Source organism: Dendrobium catenatum, unplaced genomic scaffold (genome assembly GCF_001605985.2).
Source record: "Dendrobium catenatum unplaced genomic scaffold, ASM160598v2 fragScaff_scaffold_672, whole genome shotgun sequence".
Lineage (NCBI taxonomy): Eukaryota > Viridiplantae > Streptophyta > Magnoliopsida > Asparagales > Orchidaceae > Dendrobium > Dendrobium catenatum.
The window spans coordinates 21,246-32,914 of NW_021319134.1; the positions used below are offsets into that span (position 1 = coordinate 21,246).

General features: G+C 35.6%; 1 protein-coding gene across 1 annotated transcript; it reads left to right on the plus strand.

Annotated features, from left to right (window-relative positions):
• Positions 1-1,305: 1,305 nt before the first annotated feature.
• Positions 1,306-9,000, plus strand: LOC110100944 (F-box protein PP2-A13). The gene is made up of 3 exons (XM_020828669.2): positions 1,306-1,885; positions 2,649-2,767; positions 7,879-9,000. The coding sequence occupies exons 1-3, from the start codon at positions 1,565-1,567 to the stop codon at positions 8,285-8,287; spliced, it is 849 nt and encodes a 282-aa protein (XP_020684328.1). The 5' UTR covers positions 1,306-1,564; the 3' UTR covers positions 8,288-9,000.
• Positions 9,001-11,669: the final 2,669 nt, after the last annotated feature.

An 11,669-nucleotide genomic window follows, 5' to 3' on the forward strand; every position in this document is an offset into this window, starting at 1 on the left:
AAGTTATGAGAAATGTAAGAATTTTAACATGAAAAACCTAAAAAAGAAAAAATAATGAAGGTTTAACCTAGTTGAAATTACTCCACTTATATTTGTTATTGGTTAAAAATGATATCATTGTAATTGAGGAAGATTTTGATACAATATGTTATATATAATATGTAACAAGACAATAATGATTAGAGGAACATAGTTGGTCAATGATGGTTGAAGGACCATAGGTGGGAATGGTGACCACATGACCTAAGTCAGGCGATGATGATTAAAGGATTATAATCAAGTCACCACAGTTGGGAAAATGTTATAAGGATTCACTTCAGAAAAATAGGAATTTTCGATGAATTTTTCGGCGAAATAGTCCTTATCGGAAGTAACAATGGAATTACTGGCAGAAAGTTGACCATAAATTTGTAGAGGAATTTTCGGCAAAAAATTTTGCTAGAAATTCTATCTGTTCTAAATAAACAAAAAAAAAAAAAGCTTTATAACCATACAATTTGGTGTTTTGAATTTTTGTTCAAATTATCAAAACGTTTATCCCAAAAAAATTTATAAATAGAGCCATATTCTCTATATGAAGGGGAGGAAGAAGATAGAGAACTAGAGAGTTATCTTGCATTTTACAGCTTGGCCGCCAACAACCCCACATATTATTTCCATTGACAAAAATATTTCCTATCAATCTTCACTATTAATAATCATCGTCATCTCTATATTTCTACTAAGATCTAACTTTACTGTAGGGTTTCAATTATCAACTTATGGATATCATATTTTTGTAATCCTATAAAAAGAATCATATATTTTATTCTCAAATAGTCATCATCTTCTTCAAATATAAAAAAGAATTCTCATATTCTCTAAAATATAATAGATTTTTCATCTCATCCCGGTCCTCTGATTTTTTGTCTTTTTCAGATTTTCAACATCAAATATTTTTATCTATATATACTAAATGTTTACATAATATTGTAATATAAAATATATTTTATTCACTCAAATTTTTTAGCACCAAATAATAATAATTATTTTCTATCTTTTATAATTTTATATTTACTAGTGAATTACTTGATATTCTATTATTTGTAATTTCGTGTGGATGAGAAGCGAAGACGTGGCAGGATCAAAACCCTACAGCATGTCAATTTATTGGAGAATGTTGAGGGGTAGCTTAGTCCTTTCATACTCCATCTGTCGTATTAATAGTTCCCGCCGAACCACACCGCGCTTTCAAGTAAACCAACAAATGAGGGCATTTTAGGAACAGCATGTCCTTTCATTAACCAGTTCTGAGCACGTCCGATATTAGGATTCGATCTAAATAGAATCTCGTCCAGCGTTTCTCCCACGCTTCTCTCTCCACCTGCTCCCCTTGAAACAGAGCGTGGATTCCTCGCTCAAATAAGAGATGGAATTTTTCTGTTCATCAACGAAGGCATCTTTGTTTTGCTAGGGTTCTTTCAAATTAGAGAGATCTCTGCTTGATTCAATGGTTTGTGGTTAGGTTTTAGTAGATCTTCGTCTAGAATTGGAATAGGCTTTCGGGTTTTTGATCAGTGGGAGTATGGGAGCTGGAGCCTCGAGTATTATGAGACAGGGAGGTCACGGAGGAGTTCAGGAAACGGGGCTAGGGGACTTACCGGAAAGTTGCATAGCTGAGCTGATGCGACACCTCGACCCCCCGGGGATCTGCAAGCTGGCGAAACTTAGCCGCACTTTCCGGGGAGCAGCTTCGGGGGACTTTGTGTGGGAGACTAAGCTTCCAAGAAACTACCAATACCTTATGGAAAAGGCATCGGATGAAGTGGAACAAAGGGTTCTGCTGACTAAGAAGGAAATCTACGCACAGCTTTGTCGTCGGAACCGCTTTGATGGGGGAGCAAAGGTAGGGGCCTCCTTTGTTCAATTGTGACTTGGATTCGGATTTTCTTTGAGGGGTTTTACCCTTTTTTTTTTGGTTTTTTCTCATGATTGTGGTGATAATTTTGAGGGATAAAACTCGAATGATTGATATATTTCAACTAGATTGGGTTTTTTTTGGATATTTGTTGGAGGAAGCCTACAAAACTCCAGGATTCTAGGTATTTTCTCGGATTCACAGTGGTTTGTTTGTTTTGGATTCGATGAGACTTTTTCGGGTTGGCGGCAAGAGGGCGGGTGTGTATGTGTGTTTTATTTATTTAATTTACAAGGGGCTATTTGGTCTCCAATTTTGGCAGGATTTAAGCAAGCTTTAGCTGAAAGCTTAAGCCTTGCCAAACAGAATTTTGGGGAATTGAATACTACTATTTGCTAATTTCAGTAGCGGCCTTGTTATTGATTGAATTCAGTATTTTTTAACTCCCATCATTCAAAAGATTTAAAAGATTTAAGGCTTTCTTTCTCTAATAAATCGTAAATTTTATATCCAGAAACTAATAGTCTAACAGTTCATTACGATTTACCGAAGTTTAACAATTATGTCAAACAGTTTTCAGGTTAATCCTCCAAAAAATCATTAAATCTGGATTCAAAACTTTACTAAATTTTGACTGTAATCCTGCTTGTAGCCAAACAGTAGATGGAAAAGCTGGTTCCTGTTTCAACTGTAGCTGCGGAAAACTGTATCTGCTGTTGTTTTATTGTTTTTGGGTTTTTGTCGGCGGCAGGAATTCTGGCTAGAGAAGTACGGGGGAAGGCTTTGCATGTCTATTTCTTCAAAGGCTTTGCTTATAACAGGGATAGATGATCGGAGGTACTGGAATAATATTCCCACTGAGGAATCCAGGTATTGTTCTTTTTTTTGTATTTTTTCTAGTTAAATAAGTAAATATAATTACTATTTTCATTGACACAATTTAGGCTGCAATTATTCTTTTTGATTCGCCAAGTCAGTATTTTAGCTTATAATCTGCGTTTTCCATAGTTTGAGCGCTGTTTGGAGGCTTTGCGATGGTTGAGCTCAATTGATTTATGGTTCCTTTTGTTCTGTATTTCAGTCTTCGCTAAAGCCACAAACTTTTCACTTTATTGTGATACAAAGGCTTTTTTTACTATGAATATTATATAAAATCTTTTGCTGATCAAAGTTTTTGATGGTAGGGTCATCTTTAATTTTTTTTTCTTGGTTAGAATTGTTTTTGGTTGTTCAGCTCCACTATAATATATACATTTCAGTGTTGTATTCTCCTTCAATTGCCAATTTGAGTGCCCAGCTGACTAATTGATAGATGGGAACCAAGGAAAACGCCTGTTGAATTTCATAGCATGTTTCAGCGTACCAGTGCATGAAACCCACATTTTGAGGTCTAAAGTTGATATTTTCCATCCTAGGAAACTTGGGAAGCTTAGGAAAGTTAAAAAAAAAAAAAAGAAGACGAGAGGTGATAAACATTTTTGCAATTAGGTTCGTCTCTTGAGGATCAAAAGGTTTTTCTTTTTCTTCTTCTGTTTTTCTTTTTTCCTCTCTTAAAGGTAGAAGTTCATTTGTGAACGCTGGATGTCAATTGCTGAAATAGTAATGCGTTTGTGAAGTGGTCCAACATCTGAATATGCATTCTGATTATAGGCTTTTTGTTTCTTAAATGCTAGTTTTGGTTCAGTTTTTTTGTTTGTTGTTAGGATATTGAATGAGGAAGAAACCCTTCCTTCATGAGCTTCTTGGGAGAGGAGGGAGAGAGCTAATCTCAAATTCTTATTGCTTAATCATGACATTATTACAACCTAAAACCCCTATTTATAAGCAACTAAAAACTATACTAATGGCTATACAAGCCTAAAGAAAATACAATAGCAGATGTTAGGATCTTGAATATTGGTTTTTTGAACGGCTTGTTGGATATTGGTCATAGATTTAGAATTGTATTTTCTTTAGGTTTTTTGAACGGCTTGTATAACAATTAGTGTAGCTTTTAGTTGTCTATAAATTGGGGCTTTAGGTTGTAATAATGTCATGATTAAGCAATAAGAATTTGAGATTAGCTCTCTACCTCTCCCTTTCTCTCTCCCCCTCCTCTCCCAAGAAGCTCATGAAGGAAAGACTTCTTCCTCATTCAAGATCCTAACATCACACGCAAGCAAGAACCCAACGCTTACTCTCCGATCGCAGTTGTGATCCTTCCCAATTTGGCGTTGAGCTGTAGCATTGCCATCTTCGAGCTATTTTTGTATGGCAGGGATGACGGTCTTTGGTTCTTGTTGTTGAACTGCCTACAATTATGAGGCCAGTTTATGCTCTTTAAATGGAATGATTCAATTTTTCTTCTAATTATTCTTACCCTTGTTGTTAGTACCTTTGCTTAATTTTGAAATACATTTCCTTGTTTTCTGTTATGAGTTGTTTTAGTTTTAGGCTTTTTTGCTCATGAATGCTATCACACCTTGGTAATGCTCTATAAATAGAGGCCTTGGGTTGTTGTAAGAGTTGGGGAAAAATCTAGTAAAACTAATTTGTATTTCCTCCAATTTGGTCTCTCTCTCCCTCCCTCTCTCTCTCAAAAACATCTTCCAAGATCCTAACAAATGGTATCAGAGCTAGGGAGATGGAGGAATGCGTTCTTGAGGTGGAGCATTCGGCTTTTGATACACGGACATGCGGATCAGACAAAGTCTGATCGGAAGGGTCGCCAGCGTGTGCTTCTTGATCAAACAGGAGGTGGCGTCGTGGGTCTCGCGAACACGCGAGGCAGGTTGGCGTGGTTCGCGGATTCGGCGAAGGTCGGACTCAAAGGAGTCAAGCAGAGCCGCTGGATCGGGCTAACTGGAGCAAGCAGGCCGGACGTCTAGCTGAGTTCGGATACCGGAGGCACAGCCAGAGACGGATCCGACGCGGATGTTGTCGTTGGAAGCGGACGTTCGCTCATCTTTTCTTACTTGAGGAAATCAGCCGAACGAACGGAGGTAAGCCGACGTCAAGTCGAGCACAGCAGAAGCGGACGGGTCTCCTTCCGTGAAGGTTGGCCACAAGTGGCGTCGGGCCTTGCAGGTGAGCATGCGAAGTGCCTCATTTTGGGCATACAAGGTCCGAGCACCAGGGCCGGCGGGATTCTCACTGGCGGGCCGAGCACAGAGGCCGTGGATGAACAGTTTGCGACAAGGTCTTGTTGAAGTTCTTACGGTCAAGATTTGAGGGGAGTTTTGGACTTGAGGTGGAGACCGGAAGATCTTTGAGATAGAGTCTGGTTGTTCTTGAGGAGTAGTGACGGGAGTGCGAGGTCGTGCGGTGCACGAAGAGGTCGCACAGGAGTGCAAGGCGCTGTAGAGAAGCTTGAGGCTCAGGGCGCGGGCACGAGGCGTAGAAAGACCGGCAAGATTGGAGAACTGGCCTTGCAGAAGATGGAACGATTGGTTCGTCCTTGTTCTTGATCACGAAAGGCAGCTGCAGAGGCGGAGAGAGAGACTCTTGATCTTGAATTCGATCAAGGCGGAGAATTATAGGAGCATGTTGAAGCATCAAGAACCTCGTGGATGCAAGATGGTCGGAACTTAGGATTGGACGGGTGAATCGTGCGAAGTCGCAGGTAGGAGCTCGCACGGGTGTCCAGGGCAATCTGTTGGATTGCAATAAGTTAGAGTTCTTGTGACGAGTGGTTCTTTGGTTTTTTGTAAAACTAAATCAAGGTGGAGATTGTTATGAGTTGTTTTAGTTTTAGGCTTTTTTGCTCATGCATGTTATCACACCTTGGTAATGCTCTATAAATAGAGACCTTGGGTTGATGTAAGAGTTGGGGAAAAAATCTAGTAAAGCTAATTTGTATTTCCTCCAATTTGGTGTCTCTCTCTCTCCCTCCCTCTCTCTCTCAAGAACATCTTCCAAGATCCTAACATTTTCTTTGGGGAAAAGAAGGAAAATTAAATAATTTGCAAGGGGAAAAAACTATGCATTGAAATTTTTTTAGTTTTTGGGTTTCCCAGTGATATATTGAACCATTAGAAGACTAGATTGACCGCTACACTGTTTTATTGATAAAAACTACTAATTGTGATGCAGAACTCTTATTTTGGGAGTAATTTTGGCCCTTTTAAGAAAGGAAGCATGTGACTGACCTTTTGATTGCTGCTGTATATCTTATATCACAACATTAACTTCCTATGACTATTATTCACCTCTTTATCTTTGGTTGATCATGTTCTGTAGCAAGTTTTCATTGACAACTATTTGTGGTGGCCTTTTATTAGTTATATATTGAAAGAAATAGTATATCTTTGCAAATGAATGCTTGATTATTATCAATTATAAATTTTGGCCTAAATTTTATTATTAAGGTGCTGTCAAGCTAGTAGTATTAGGATCACAATCTTATTTAGTATTAAGCAGCTTTATCGTCCATCCAGGCTTAATGTCGAGCTAGTTGGGTTCCATGTTAATCATTATGTGCTTCTGCTCATATTATCATTAGGACTTATTTTATAAAGGAGCAGGCTAATCTCCTTAATTAGCAGGAGCATGAATTAATACAAATTTAAATATGAGTGACTGAGCTAAATTAAATGGCGCATTCTATTGAATGTGTTAAACTATTTGGTGCATTTAGATTATGCCTAACAATTTGGCGCATTCAAGCATTTAGTTGAATGCACCATTTAATTTGGGATATTCCACTTTTTTAAAAACTGCCAGGCGCAAGAAATGGCATGGAAAGAGAGAGAGAAAGAGAGATGGGTGAGAGAGAGAGTGGGGTGGAGAGAGATGAGTGGGGAGAGAGATGAGAGGGGGCAAAGAGAGTGGTTGGAGACTGATTGATTTGTACAAAATGGTGGGTCGATGAATTTTCTTTTAAATATTGTGTTTTGGTGCTATTCTCTACTAATTTACGTGATACACTGATTAAGAGTTATAAGGAGATGATTATTGTGCCGACGGGCAAAGTGTGACGATTATGTTTATTGAATTTACGGTTTACCGATACTGATACCGATACTAAAAAAATACCGTGATAGCTAGAATTCTTATTTGTTTGGTGTAACTATTAAAATAAATGTTATTGAAGTATGACTTTCTTTTAAATATTGTGTTTTGTTGTTATTCTCTATTGATTCACGTGATAAATTGATTAAGAGTTATAAGGAGATTATTATTGTGCGGACGGCCAAAGAATGACGATTCTGTTTACTGAACTAACGGTTTACTTATACTGACATCGATGCTAAAAAAATCGTGATATCTAGATTCTTATTTGTTTAGTGTAACTATTAAAATGAATGTTATTGAGGCATTATTCATACTACTGTGTGGATTTATTATTAACACTGTTACTAATTTATTGATACAAAAAGCATGATATATTCATTAAACACGTGATATACAGGGTATTAAAAAAAGCAAAAATTATTATGAATATTTTTCAAAAACAGATTTAAGACATTAAATTTATTTTATTTTATTTTATTTCAAAAAATCAATTAAAAATATAAAAATAAAATAAAATATGATAATAATGTCTTAATAGAGTTATATAATAAAATATATTTTAAATTAAAATATAAAATAAAAAGCTGCTATCTCTCTCCCCCCTCTCATCTCTCCCCACCACTCTCTTCCTACTTGTCTCTCTCCATGCCACTCTCTCCACCATGTCTCTTTCTCTCTCTCAGTGCCTCTCTTGCGCTGGACCACTCTTTAAAAAAGTGGACTGCACCATTTAAATGGTGCATTATACTGAATGTGTTAAATTATTTGGCATAGTCTAAATGTGCCAAAACAGTTTGACATATTCAGTAGAATGTGCCATTTAATTTGACGCAGTTGCTCTTATTTAAATTTTTATTTATCCATGCACCTTCTACTAATTATGAAGATTAATCCGCTCCTCTGTAAAACAAGTTCTTATCATGATAATGCCGATGAAATATAAAAAAAAGTGATAAAAAGATGTGAATCTGAGGTCATTTCTTTTGCAGATTCCATTCAGTTGCTTATCTTCATCAGATATGGTGGTTTGAGGTAGATGGGGAAATTGAATTCTGCTTCCCTCCTGGCACATACAGCCTATACTTCCGCCTTCACCTGGGACGACCCTCGAGGCGTCTTGGCCGCCGTGTATGCCACACCGAGCACATCCATGGCTGGGACATCAAGCCTGTCCGCTTCCAGCTGTGGACTTCGGACGGCCAGCATGCTTTGTGCCAATGCAAACTAGCTGATCCTGGCCGTTGGATACGCTACCATGTTGGTGATTTTATGGCCGGGAGCGCAGATGTTCCAACTAAACTCAAGTTCTCTATGAAGCAAATAGACTGTACTCACACAAAAGGGGGTCTCTGTGTGGATTCAGTGTTAATCTGTCCCAAGGGGTTGATTCAAGAGTAGATCTCTCCCCTCCATCTGTAAGTTTTTTAAATCAGTTGGAGTTATACCAAGGCAAAATTAGCGATCTAAAAAAGATCCTAATATATTTTTTTTTAATTTACCGTATGTTAAATAGCTTCTCAATGATGCCTGATCAAGTGATCATAGTAATCTGTACATGTAAATTTTCTTTTCAATTTTGAGTTCGAAGCTTTGTATTGTATGAACTGTGAATTTGTTACAGGGGTTAAAGTATGCCTTCCGAGTGATCGAAGGAGGATATTTTCCTTCCTTCTCAGATAACAGGCAAATTTATTTTGTGCAGAGACCGCACGAAAGCTTACATTCGGATTTGTTGTGCTTTTAATGTATTTTTGCAAAAGTCAGTTAATATACAATTTTAATTGCATATTAGCTGTACTTTTATTATACTTTTGTTGAGTATTTGCAAAAAATGCTACAAAAAGGCAGCCAATACTCAATGAATAAAATATTGGCTGCACTTTTATTGCGCATTTCTTTTATTTTTATAAAAGAATAGCTAATATGCAGTTAAAATTATATATTAGTTTTATTTTTGCAAAAATACAACAAAAGTGTAATAAAAGAACGAAAGCTTGCGTGTGGTTTCCCACAGAATAATTTGCCAGATAACGGAAGGCTACTGTTCAGATGCAGATTGAGTTTGTTCTTGTAAGTTTGCTTATTGCTGGAATCTAATTTACTAGTCTAAATTGCGGAACCCGCAGGGTTTTAAATATCTTGCTGACCGGCTAATTCTAATTCTTTCTAGAAAAATCTGAAAAAAAAAATAAAAAAATTGCACATGCTTTTTAAGGTATGCGATGCAATTTTTGCATTGGGAATATTTTTTTCTCTTTTGAATGTGACGTTTATCAGACAAGGTTTTTGAAGTTATTTTTTAACTAACTTCATTTGTGACGGTTTTTTTATTGTTTTTTAAAACGGAGTTGTAGTACAAATTTTTTAATTATTGTACTAAAATTTCGTTTTCAGAAGCAATAAAAAAGTCGTCCCAAACAAAACCTAAGGCTTCGTTAATTTTGTACTAAAATTCCGTTTTAGAAATCCATAAAAAAGCCGTCCCAAACCACTCTTAAATAAGGGTCCGCCTGACTGATCAGAGCCAAACATAAAAATAAAAGAAACTTGGGGAGATGTTGCCACGTCTCATGTGGTCGATACATCATCATTAGTGCGTGCTTTTTTTATTTGGGCGTGATTAGCAAGGTTTATTAATAATAATTAATTTTTAGGAGAAGTTTGGTTTAATATTATTAAAATATTAGTTATATGGAAGTTAAATATCATCTGTCAAATTTTGTTATTTTTTTAGTACAATGCTATTTCTCGAATTTAGCACACTTATGATAGGGTTATTTTCCGTTGAATTAGTCAATCATTATATAATTTGATTTTTTTATTTGATGAAGCATAAATTTTATGTCTTTAAACATCTAAATATTAAATAATTTTTTAAGAAGCAATTTTAGGATCATCATAATATTATTTTAAGTTAAATTATATTCACAACGGGTGTCTAGATGGGTATATAGATTCAATGGTATTAAGAGCATTTAGGTTTAAGTTTGAATAGATTTAAATCAAGAATTTTTAAGTATAATTGAAAATTTTATGAAATTATTTGAGGGTTAAATAATCATTGAATTTTGTATGTTTGCAATCAAAATTGTTGATTTATTTGAAAATAATGTAGATGTTTTTGTTTAATTTACTTGTATTGTAGATAATATGGAGAGGGAGAATATTGGGGTGACCAATGAAAAGTCAAATGAGATATTTAAGAAAAAAAATTGTTAAACTGATTGCATGAGTTTCAAAGTTAATGTTTGTGTGAAGATCATTGTTTGAATAACAAATAAAAACAAAATTAAGCTTTTTTATCTCATTATATGATATGAATCATTTTTTCTTTATTGTGGCATATTAAGATTCAATTTTTAGTTAAATTTAATAAAAAATGTCATTTCTAATATATTATAATAATGTTTTTTTAAGTCTACCTCTACCTTTCTTAATATAGGAAATTTTGATACATCTAGTCTTCTAACCAGGTCATTGGAAGGTCAGCATTTTATGTGACCAGACAACCTAAAGTGACTCTCTCTAATCTTATTTGCCACTATAGCTACTCCAACTGTTTCACGCATCTTGTTGTTTCACATTCTATCTTTAAGAGTAAAGTAACTCATCTACCTGAGCATCGTCATCTCTGCAACAACAACAACATCAAGTTTTTATTGTACTACATGGGGTTGATGAGTACATGAATCCTTTTTCTCGAGTATATCCCATCAAAAGTCAAATTATCATTTAAATCAAATAAAGAAATGTTATTTCTAATATTTTCTAACAAAGTATTTTTAGGTATATATCCACCTCTTTTAACATTGGTTAGATTTAATACATCTACTTTTTTAATTAGGCCATTCGAAGGCCGATGTTTAATGTGACCAAACCATCTATGGTGACTTTCTCTAATCTCATCTACCACAAGAGCTACTCCAACATTTTCACATATATCCTCATTTATATTCTATATCTAATAGTAAAGCCACACATCCACCTAAGCATCATCATCTCTGCAACATTTAACTTAATTTTATGCTTCTCTTATAATGACCAAAGTACATTTTGCGCCATAAAGCATTGGAGGTCTCACCACCACTTATAGAATTTTCCTTTAAGTTTGGGAGGTACTTTTCTATTACACAACAGGCCCGATGCAATCTGTTCCTCCACTTCAACCAACCAACTTGAATTCTACTAATAATATTCGGTCTATTTCACCATCATTTTGAACAATAGACCCATGATAATTTATATTCTATATCTAATAGTAAAGCCACAAATCCACCTAAGCATCACCATCTCTGCAACATTTAACTTAATTTTATGCTTCTCTTATAATGACCAAAGTACATTTTGCGCCATAAAGCATTGGAGGTCTCACCACCACTTATAGAATTTTCCCTTAAGTTTGGGAGGTACTTTTCTATTACACAACAGGCCCGATGCATTTCTGTTCCTCCACTTCAACCAACCAACTTGAATTCTACTAATAATATCCGGTCTATTTCACCATCATTTTGAACAATAGACCCATGATATCTAAAGCATGTACTCTTTTTAATTACTTGATCACCCATAATCACAATTCCCACTAGATCTAATACTATTAAAATTGCATCTATGTATTCAGTTTTAGATCTATTCACACAAAAACCTTTAGACTCCAAGGTTGATGTCCTTAATTCAAGTTTTCCTTTTGCCCCCTCTCTAGTCTTATCAACAAGAAGAATATCTTATGCAAAAAACATACACCATGGTACATCCTCATGCAAATTTCTAATAAGAATAT